Below are 10,836 nucleotides of genomic sequence, written 5' to 3' on the forward strand. Positions count from 1 at the left end.
TTTATTTATTAAAAGATTTTGTATATTAGAGAGCACGAGTGGGAGGAGGAGCAGAGGCAGAGGGACAAGTAGACTCCCCGCTGAGCAGGGAGCCTGGTGGTGGTTTCAATCCGAGGATACTGGGATCATGGTCTGAGCTGAAGGCAGATGCTCAACCAACTGAGCCACCCAGGTGCCCCAAAGATAACACACATTTTAAAAATTAGCTCTGAGAAGCCATGTCACACAACGAAAACCAGCCGCAAAAAAGTTTAGGGTCTGTGGGCGAAGTCGTAGGGCAGTTGTACCTGTTACCATCTGGTCTGAGGAGTCCCAGTTTAGGATTTATCCACAGAAGGAAAAAAGAAACAAATCTATTTGACTAAGATCTTTAGAGTTAGAACCAATCACAGGAGAACAAAGGAAATGTGTTTTTTCCCTATTGTGGGGGCTAACCTGGCAGGTGGGTGTGGACTCAGGGGAGCTGGTGTCCCAGGGAGAGGCCTTGGAGAATCGCATTCAGGTCAACTGGATGTTGTAAAAAGTGTAGCCTGGATTGCAGCTGGGGCTGATGGGTAGCCCGTGACTGACACCGCTGAAGGTGTGCTTTGTAAAACCTGATGGTCAAAAATATGTGAAAACGACAAGGATTAAAGAGATCTGTGTCCTTATTATTTTGCCCTGTACTGTTAAAGTTGTAAGATTACATGTGGCAGCAGGCTGAAAGCAGGCCAAGGTTCTCAGGTTGGGGTGGTGGCTGTGGGAGGTACCAGGCATCTCCTGCCCAGCCCAGGCCCAGATGAAGGACTACATGCGGGAACTGGAGGGCATACATGCGTCACATCCTGGTTCAGGCCAAGGAGAACAAGAAGGTGAAGAGCATGGAAGCCGAGAGGATCCAGCTGCAGGACGTGGACCAGGCCCCAGGAGGGCACTCGGGGTCACCAGCAGGGGGCAGCCTACGGCCTCTGCCCAGCCAGGCTGGGCCGACCAGGGGCGCAGCTGGCAGCCAACAGGCCAACTTCAGCAGTGGGTTGGGGGTGGGCTTGGCTTTGTGAAAGAAGTCCCTGCAGGGTTTCGTAAAATAGCCCGGCTTCCTGGTGTGACTAAACTGTGTGTGTGAGTTAAACTGTCACTATTTGGGGCCAGCTCCCTTGCATGAAATGAAGCTTCCTGGTACTCCCCACCTCCTGCTGAGTGTTTACGCCTGGCAAGGGGAGGGCGCTTTCCCAAATGCTTCGGCACCACTGCGTGTCCCCCTTGCTGCCTTGTGGGTCACACAAGAGGTGTATCGCTAGAGCCCTCCCTCTGCTCTAGGCAGTCTTCTTCAGCCTGAGGTTAATGGGCCACTTGGTGCTCCTACTGGGGCTGGGTGTCTGGGCATGTCCTCGTCCACACTGTCCTCATGGCTGTGCCCTCGAGCCTGGGCCTGGGGTCAGCCCTCCCTCTGAGATCAAGTGTGGCTCTCTATTGGGACCACCTTACCCAACTGGCTTTCAGACTCTGCTCTCACCCAAACTCCCATCCTTGTCCTCCCGACTTCCGGTCTCCTCAGAATGCAGGGGATCAGATCCCATTAGCACAGGACAGTTTTTTATTTACCTCTACCTCCCCAGTCTGACTTGGCTGTAACACTTAGAGAGAGGGGCTTTGCAAATGTGGTGCCTAAGTCATGGTCTCAGAGGAAGGAATCAGCCCTGTAAGCCAGAGGGGCTCATGAGGAAGGGCTTCGTGGAGGAGGCAGACCTGGGAGGGGGTTTGAGAGTAAGGGCCAGGGGCTGGGGGAGCATGGTGCTGCGAGTTCCAGGAATGGGAGGGGGGGCTCAAGGGACTTTGGGGTGTCCCAGATGGTCACAGTCCACATTCTCATGGCAGGAACTGGCAGCCGCCGAGCGTGCCAAGCGCCAGGCCCAGCAGGAGCGGGATGAGCTGGCTGACGAGATTGCCAACAGCAGTGGCAAAGGGTGAGCCATGGCATGGCATGTTGAGCTGAGGGCAGGTGTGCCCATCCTCTGGGACAGGCCCTGTCTCACTGCTCCCCGCTCTCACCCAGAGCCCTGGCGCTGGAAGAGAAGCGGCGCTTGGAGGCCCGCATTGCCCAGCTGGAGGAGGAGCTGGAGGAGGAGCTGGGCAACACAGGGCTGGAGAACAACCGGCTAAAGAAGGCAAACCTGCAGGTGGGTGGGGCCAGGGCCGCCTGGCATTTTCCTGCACCAGGCTCTACTCCTCCGAGACCATGCTGGCAGGAGCCTAGGGCTTGCTGGGCTTCGGAGAGGGTGTCCTGGCACCTGTGAAGGTCTCCCTTGGTTTCATTCTCTGGACCCTGGCTGTGGGGGAGCTCCCTTTTCTAGGAGGCACCAGAACTCGTGAACTTGGGGCCCGAGGGCCTAGTGTTTTCTGGGGCTGTTGAGGAACCAGTGGCCCCGCTTCTGCCCCAGGGAGCTCCCCTGCCCCAGCCCTCCTGGGGTCACCAGCCTGCCTTCCTGTAGATCGACCAGATCAACACCGACCTGAACTTCGAGCGCAGTCACGCCCAGAAGAATGAGAATGTGCGACAGCAGCTGGAGCGCCAGAACAAGGAGCTCAAGGTCAAGCTGCAGGAGATGGAGGGCTCTGTCAAGTCCAAGTACAAGGCTTCCATCACTGCCCTGGAGGCCAAGATCGCACAGCTGGAGGAGCAGCTGGACAACGAGACCAAGTAGGTGTTCCTTCCCATCGCCGGCCTCAGCCTGCAGACTCCTCTGTTGCTGCCCGAGGCCCAGAGACTGTTGTCCCCCTCCTGACGGCTGCTCATCCCTTCCATTGGGGCTTCTAAGTTTGCGTAGGAGTCCATGGGCCCACCTCTAGAGTTGGGGCTTCGGACAACTGTCTCTCGGGCCTGAATCAGGCAGAGGTGGCGGTTGCTGCCTGCTTGGGCAGCTAGTCTGTGGGCTCAGCAAGACTGGGGCGTCGTTGGAGGTAATGGGCAGGTCACACTGGGTTGCAAATCTCAGTTTCCCCTTTCCTTGCTACGTACCTGCTCCTTGGGCTGTGTCCCCCCTCCCCGGAGCCCACTTCCTCCTCTGTGAAATGGAGTTGTCGCCGTGCGTCCCCCGCAGGAGACCAAGCACGTCGTGGGTGTTGGGTGGAGATGGGCCGGCCTCCGCCTGGGGGCTTCCTCGTGGGGGACATGCCCGTGAGGCGCGGGGACAGGTCGTCCAGCCGGTGTGGAGTGGTGTGGCCGGACCCTCTGAGCCGGGGTCCCTGAGCCGCCACGTCTCTGTACCGCAGGAAGCGCCAGGAAGCCTGTAATCAGGTGTGTCAGCTTGAGAAGAAGCTAAAGGACGCTCTGCTGCAGGTCGATGACGAGCGGAGGAAGGCCGAGGGGTTCAAGGACCGGGTGTGTGCGCATGCGTGTGCGTGGGAGCGTGTGCGTGAGCGCGTGCGTGGGGCCGCAGCGCCTGGTGGGCCTCTCGGCCGAGGCGCCTGACCCGGACCTCTGGTCTGCACAGGCTGACAAGGCGTCGGCCCGCCTGAAGCAGCTCAAGCGGCAGCTGGAGGAGGCCGAGGAGGAGGCCCAGCGGGCCAACGCCTCCCGCCGGAAGCTGCAGCGCGAGCTGGAGGACGCCACTGAGACCGCCGACGCCATGAACCGCGAGGTCAGCACCCTCAAGAACAAGCTCAGGTGAGCCCCGTGGCCGCGGCCTCCCCTCCCTGAGCTCGGGGCGCCGGAAAGCTCGTTTCAGACGAAACTCCCAGGAGCCGCCCGCGTCTGCGTCCGGGGCCGCGCTGTCTCCGCCCGTGCGGCTCCCGGGGCTCCCGGGTGAGCCCTGCGCTCCGTCTCTGGGAAAACCCCGCCCGCGGAACCAGGCCGGCCCGGAGGGGCTCCAGGCTGGCTGTGGGGCACTGGCGGCCGCTCGCGGAGGCCCGGCCGGCCCGGCAGGCGCTGGGGGCCTGGGGGCGCCGGCTGAGGCGGCCCCGCGGCCTTCACGGCGCCTGTGCCCACGGGGAGGCGCGGCTGTGCGCTCTCGCGGAGCGTTGCTGCCGGAGGGGGAGCCGGCGGGGCAGGCAGAGGCTCTTTTTCCCGGGATTCCCGGGATTCCCGCTGCTTCTCTCCCATCGGCGTGAAGGCGACAGGAGGCCGCCTTCCAGCCCGTCGCTAATAGCGTTGTGCGCGCGACCCGGAGTAGGCGTCGGGGTCCCGTCCCGCGTGCGGTCCCCGTGTCTCCGTCTGCCCCGCTGCTGCGTCGTCGGAGCCCGGGTGTGCGGGCTGGCGCGTGTCTCGCGCGGGTGACTGCGTCTGCTGCTGGGCCTCTCTCTCGCCGTCAGCCCCGGCTTCCCCACGGCTTCTCACTGGTGATTCGGAATGAAGTGGGAGCCCGTGTTTCTCCAGGCTCCCCGGTTCTTGGCCCACTGCCCAGGGCGCTGGGGCCTGGTGTCCGTCTACAGATGGCTTGGAGGGGTGCCAGCTGTACTTGCCCTCCTGGCCGGCCCTGCTGACCCTGTGCCTCTGTCCCCAGGCGAGGGGACTTGCCGTTTGTCGTGCCCCGCCGGATGGCCCGGAAAGGTGCTGGCGACTGCTCGGACGAGGAGGTGGATGGCAAGGCGGATGGGGCTGAGGCCAAAGCTGCTGAGTAATCTCTCCTCCTGCTGCCTGGAACGGATGGACAGACCGCCACATGACTCCGTCTCCCCTTTCCAGCACCCCCCACCCCGCAGCACCCTCCTCCACCTTCTGGGGACTGCCGTGACCGTGACCTCCCCACCCAGTCCCACCAGGCCAGGAGACCTCAAGCCTGCGCCTCCCCGCCCGCCCCCCAGGCCTTGCTGAGGGCGTTTGGCTTCCTCCACTGCATCCGCTTCTGCACCCTCCCACCCCCAGCACCCGATACCAAAGAGTCAGAGTCTTGGGCCCCTGGCCTGGGAACTGAGTGACCAGCAGGCTCTCGGCCCTCCCTTGCCACATAGCACAAGACAAGGAGGGCAGGCCACCGGGGATGGGCAAAGAGAGTTTTCTACGAATCTATTTTTCTTCAGACTAAGAAGTTTTGATAGCCCAGCACCCCAGAAGAGTTGTCACCTTCCCCCACCTCCGCCACCAGCTCCCCCTCCTCCTTTGCTGTTGGCAATCACACACGGCGACCTCACGACCTCTGCCCCGTTGGCCCCGCACTCCCGAGGGCCCTGGGTGATTGGGTAAGGGCAAGCCCAGGGCTGCCCCCTCTGTGCAGGGCACAGAATGCGGGGTGCAAGGAAGGGGCCGTCCCTCCCCACGCGCTCTGGGCAGCGCCACAGTGGTCCCCTTCCTGTTTCAGAGTGTCTCAAGTGCAATGATGACCCCCTTCCCTCCTCTGTGGAGGGCAGCGGGCCCCTGCCACCAGGGGGCTGCTGGGCCCAACAGACAGGGCTTCGGGGCCACGCTGGGAAGGCCATCGGGGGCTTCTCCCAACATTCTTGGGGACCAAATATATTTAATGGTTAAGGGACTTGTCCCAGGTCTGACAGCCAGAGCATTGCGAAGGGCCAGCGGCCCTCCCACACGACCTTGTATCTACTCCAGGACTGGGGCCCAAGGGTACATAATCTGCACCGTCGACTCAGTATGGTTTAAAGATCTGCCATCTGCATGGATGTGTTTGAAAGCAAAAAAAAAAAAAAAAGGTTTCTTCTCCCCTCGCCTTATAATAAATGATAAAATTCCAAGTCTTTATCACTGCCTTTCCTTTGAACCATGTTTAGAAGAGAGTAGCTTGTCCTACACTGGTCTACACTGGTTGCTGAATTTACCTGTATTCCTAACTGTTTTGTATATGCTGCATTTAGACTTACTTATGGCAAAGAAGGCATCTTTTTTTTTCTTTTTTGAAAAAAACTCAACAAATCATGAAGATATATGAAAGCTACGTATGCCTAAAAAGCTCTGAATTCAGGTCCCAGTTGCTGTCACAAAGGAGTGAATGGAGCTCCCAGCCCCACCCCTTTTTTATATAATAAAAGTGCCTTAGCATGTGTTACAGCTGTCACCACTACAGTAAGCTGGTTTACAGATGTTTTCCACTGAGCGTCACAATAAAGAGTACCGTGCTACGAGCCGTGTGTCTGCTGGTGTCTCTCTGCCGGAGCGGGTTGCCTGGATGGGACGGCATCCACTTTGTGCATCATCTTCTTCTTTTTATATTTTATTTCTTTATTTGAGAGATGGGGAAAGAGCACAGGAGGAGGGGGAGGGAGAAGCAGGCTCGCCACTGACCGGGGAACTCAATGCAAGGACTTGATCCTAGGTTGATGGGATCATGACGCTAGGCAAAGGCAAACGCTTCACTGACTGAGCCTAGTGACCCTTTGAGCATCTTCAAAAGCTTCCCATAGTGCAGCATGGCCGAGGCACAGACGGGTGAGGAGTGGCAGTCGTGCAGGAAAGGTAAGCTAGAAAGGGAGACTGGACCAGGGGCAAGGATGCTAAGAGGGTCTTTTAAAGCTTCCGTTTACTTCAGTTACTGAGTACCCACTGTGCGCTTGACAGGGGTTTAGGGACCCAAATCTAGGTGCTGACTTAGGAACATCCTTAGTTGTTAGACAAAGCCTGCCCTCTGGAGGTTCATTTCGAGTTGTACATAAGCAAGACCAAGGGAGTCCAGTGGTGGGGCCCGTGGGTTTTGGAACAGGAGGCTGCCAAACTTTCATTGGTTCTTTTAGCAGAGGCAGAGGAGAACTGGCCTCTTGCTGGGCACCTGCCCTACGAGGACAAGGAAGACAAGGGGTCCCTGCAGGAGCAAGAGGGAGGAGAGGGAAAGGCATCCCTTAGAGAAGGGCTATGGCATGGACCCAAGCAGCCTACCTCTGCACCACCAGGGTCCCGGGACCACTGTGGGGCCGGCTTGTCTGCTACAGAAAGCGGTGGGCTTCCATCTGCCCACTCCTTCAGCCTCTGCACAGGTGCAGGTGTGCTCGCTGGCCCCGGGGAGGAAACCGCAGATGACGGCTGGGGGTAGCCAGGTGCCAGGCACCAGACGACTCTGGGCACTTCTAGCTTTCTTAGAGGATCCAGGGGAGAACTCCTTTCCTCCAGCTGTGGCGACTCCAGGCTTCCCTCTGATCTTTGCCTCTGCCTTCACGTGGCCTTCTCCCCTCAACTCCCTGCTGTCTCTCCTCTGGGTGTCTCTCGTAAGGACTCTATAGTCATTGGATTTAGGGCCCACCAGATATTCAGTGATGATCTCAAGATCTTTAAGTTAAAGGATTTGCAAAGACAGGGTTTTTCTACATGATGTCAGTTATTGGATTGCAGACATGAGGTCATGCGTGTATCTTTTAGGGACCACCATTCAGTCCACTGCAGTACTCTGCAAATATCCGTCCTTTGCCTTCAGCTCTGTGACTCGACTCTGCCCTTTGTGCAGGGGAAATTCCGACTGGGGACCCACCATGCCCACAAGGGATGGGCAGTCCCAGGGTTGCCTGACCCACCCACCAGGCCGAGAGGGAAAGAAGTTCACAGCGTATGTTTTGGAAGGGGACAGGGAGGGAGTAGTCAGCCAAAGAACAGGGCAGAGGTGAGGAAGCGGGGCTGCGTGATGCTTGGTAGTTTCCCTTGCTCGTGGAAGGGGGACCTGGACACAGTGGAGTTTGGGCCACGGTGCCTTGACGGAAGCATGTCAGGCAGCTTGTCTGATGGCCTGGAGGTGGGGAGCTATGTCAGGAGCGTCTGACATTTGCGCCAGGTGACCACAGCCAGATTTAGACGCCCCCCCCCCCCCGCCAGCCCTCCCATCCCTGGGCCACTAGGGACTCAGACTGCCAGGCTGGCCCCTCCCCTCGGCCTCCTGGGATTGGCAGCCAGGTCTCCTGGTATTGGTGAACTTTTGTGACTCGTCTGCAGCCAACACAGAGAACTTAGGGATGAAAACCACATTTTTAGAACACTTGAGGGTTTTAAGGATTTCTCTTCCTCTGGGCTGTCAACCTTAAAAATAAAACAGCTATTTCACCAGCGAAGTGAGTTTATTCAGGAACAGCAGAGGAATTGCAACTCTGGACAAACGATGACGAAGCACAAGCAAGTCCCGAGAGACAAAGGGAAGGTAGCTTTTACTACCTTTTAGGAGGAAACTGGGGAGGGTTGTTGGGAATACAAGTTGGGTGCGGAAACAGAGGACTTCAAGGTTGTGGTGTTTTCTCCCTGACCAGCGCAGTGGGGAGCGCGTTGTGGTGGGGGCAGGGAGAGATCTTCCTTCTTTTCCTTAAAAGCAGAGGATGAAATCCCTTTATTAAAAGCCCCTCATTGGGGGGCCCAGGTGGCTTAGTCCCTAAGTGTCTGCCTTTGGTTCAGGTCATGAGATCTAGCTCCACAGTGAGCCCCCAATCCGTGGGGAGGCTGCTTCTCCCTCTCCTACTCCCCCTGCTTGTGTTTCCTCCCTCTCTCTCTGTCTCTCTCTCTCTCTCTGTCAGATAAATCAATAAAAATCTTTAAAAAAGAAAAGAGCTTCCTCCCTCATCAAGAGAATTTGTATCTGTCTTCTTCCCCCTGGAGCTGAAGGCTGCAGGGAGAAGGACCTGCAGAGAGCGCCCCCTGCAGGGCACCCTCCACCTTCCAGAAGTCTCTGGCCCACATTGTCTCAAGGGACAAGGGCAGGAGCCAGAGAAGAAAACACGGAACACCAGCTCCGCTTCCTCAGGTTTTGGGCAAGCGGTGTCAGCCATCTGAAGCACAGGTTTGTGCTCTGTGAGACAGGGAGAAGAAATGCTTTCCTGGGATGCCTTCGGGGCTTAGTCAATTAAGCATCTGCCTTTGGTTCAGGTCATGATCCAGGGGTGCTGGGTTGGAGCCCCACATCGGGTTCCCTGCTCAGAGGAGAGCCTCCTTCTTCCTCCTCCCTGCTCTCTGCCTCTGTCTCTCTCTCAAATAAAGTTAAAAAAAAAGGAAAATGTTTTTGTTCCAAGGCTGTGGTAGCGAATACCATCATGTGTGAAAATGCTTTGCAAAGCTTTAGTGAGGGAGTCACGTGCTGTTATTTTTTTTCCACAAAGCTTAGACTTTTTAAGGATTTATGATTTGTTGTTTGTTTATTTTGTTTTTATTCAAGTGTAGTTAATATACAGTGTTGTATTTGTTTCAGGTGCACAATATGAAAAAACAATTCTTTATATTTCTTAGCGCTCATCACAATTAAGTGTACTCTTTTAAAAAACTGATTTATGAACTTGGAGAGTTTGAATTCCAGTATAGCCAGCATGCAGTGTTAGAGTGACCTCTAGGATACAATGCAGAGATTCAGCGGTTCTGCACACAACCCAGTGCTCCTTACAACAAGAGCACTTCTCACCCCCAGCCCCTGCCCCCCATCTGCCCACACGTCCCCTTCTGCCACCACCAGTGTGTTTTCTCTGTGTTTAGGAGTCTGACTTGGGATGCCTGGGTGGCTCAGTGTGTTAAGCTGTTGCCTTCGGCTCAGGTCATGATCCCAGCGTCCAAGGGTCCCACATCAGGCTCCTTGCTCAGCAGGGAGCCTGCTTCTCCCTCTGCCTTTGTCTGTGCCGGTTCTCTCTCTCTCTCTCTCCTTGACTGATAAAGAGACAAATCTTAAAAAAAAAAAAAAAAAAAAAGAATCTGACTTGATAAAAACTTGAAACATTTTTAAAAAAAAGGTCTTTTTTGTCTCTTTTTTTCTTTGGTCATCTGTTTTCTTTCCACATATGAGTGGAATTGTAAGGCATTTGTCTTTCTCTGACTGATTTTGCTTAGAATCACACCCTTTAGATCTATCCATGTTGTTGGATGTTGTTCACCATTTTAACCATTTTTTAAGTTAAAAAGTTTTTTTTAAAGACCCTTTCATCCATTTGAGAGAGAGAGGGAGAGGGGCAGAGGTAGAGAGTCTCTGACCCAAGGCAGGGCTCCATCTCAGGACCCCTTGTCACTCCTGGCAACCACTGCTGTGCTTTCTGTCTTTATGAGTTTGACTACTTTGGGGTGATGAGTACCTCACAGGAATAGAATCGTCCAGCACTTGTCCTTTTGTGACTGGCTATTTTCCCCCTGTTTTTTTCGTTTTTTAAAATTGAGGTAACATATGCATAACACCTCATTCCCATTGTAGCCCTCATTCAGCATACATTCAGTAGTATTAAATGTTTTCACAGTGTTGTGTGACCAGCATTATCATTGCTGTCTTTTATTGTTGTTGGTTTTTTTTTTTTTTAAAGATTTTATTTATTTGTTTGACAGACAGAGATCACAAGCAGGCAGAGAGGCAGGCCGAGAGAGAGGAGGGGAAGCAGGCTCCCCGCTGAGCTGAGAGCCCGATGTGGGGCTCAATCCCAGGACCCTGAGATCATGACCCAAGCCGAAGGCAGAGGCTTTAACCCACTGAGCAACCCAGGCGCCCCTGGGTTTTTTTTTTTAAAGTTTGTTTTATTATTTTTAGTAATCTCTACTCCCAATGTGAGACTCAAACTCATGACCCCAGGATCAAGAGTCACACATTGACTGAGCCAGCCAGGTGCCCCTCTTTCTTGTAACACGAGTGGCGCCCCTCTTTTTTGTAACAGGAGTGCCTGATTTAGGCTTTTTATTTATTTTTTTTCCAATTCATTTCTATACTTTTTAATAATACATACACTAACATAAGTTATTTACATATTATTTAAACCTACTTAACTCAAATAAAAAAAATAGCATTCTCTGGTTAAACAGATGGCTAAATGTATCTATTGCTTATCATACACAATAGTCTTAAATAGTAAATTTCTCGTAATCACTTGCTGAGGAGCTCCCATTTCTTGTATGATTATTCAAAATAAGAAAACAATATTACTGGAGTACCTGGTATTATCTGCACTTTCTTTTTTTAATTTTTTTTTATTTTTTCAGCATAACAG

General features: G+C 54.6%; 1 protein-coding gene across 1 annotated transcript; it reads left to right on the top strand.

Annotated features, from left to right (window-relative positions):
* Positions 1-797: 797 nt before the first annotated feature.
* LOC309869357 (myosin-9-like) lies at positions 798-6,048 on the top strand. The gene is made up of 7 exons (XM_082740270.1): positions 798-890; positions 1,855-1,943; positions 2,033-2,156; positions 2,469-2,677; positions 3,250-3,358; positions 3,471-3,643; positions 4,479-6,048. The coding sequence occupies exons 1-7, from the start codon at positions 813-815 to the stop codon at positions 4,594-4,596; spliced, it is 900 nt and encodes a 299-aa protein (XP_082596396.1). The 5' UTR covers positions 798-812; the 3' UTR covers positions 4,597-6,048.
* The last annotated feature ends 4,788 nt before the right edge of the window (positions 6,049-10,836 follow it).

This window comes from Mustela nivalis, assembly GCF_964662115.1.
Source record: "Mustela nivalis genome assembly, chromosome: 7".
NCBI lineage: Eukaryota > Metazoa > Chordata > Mammalia > Carnivora > Mustelidae > Mustela > Mustela nivalis.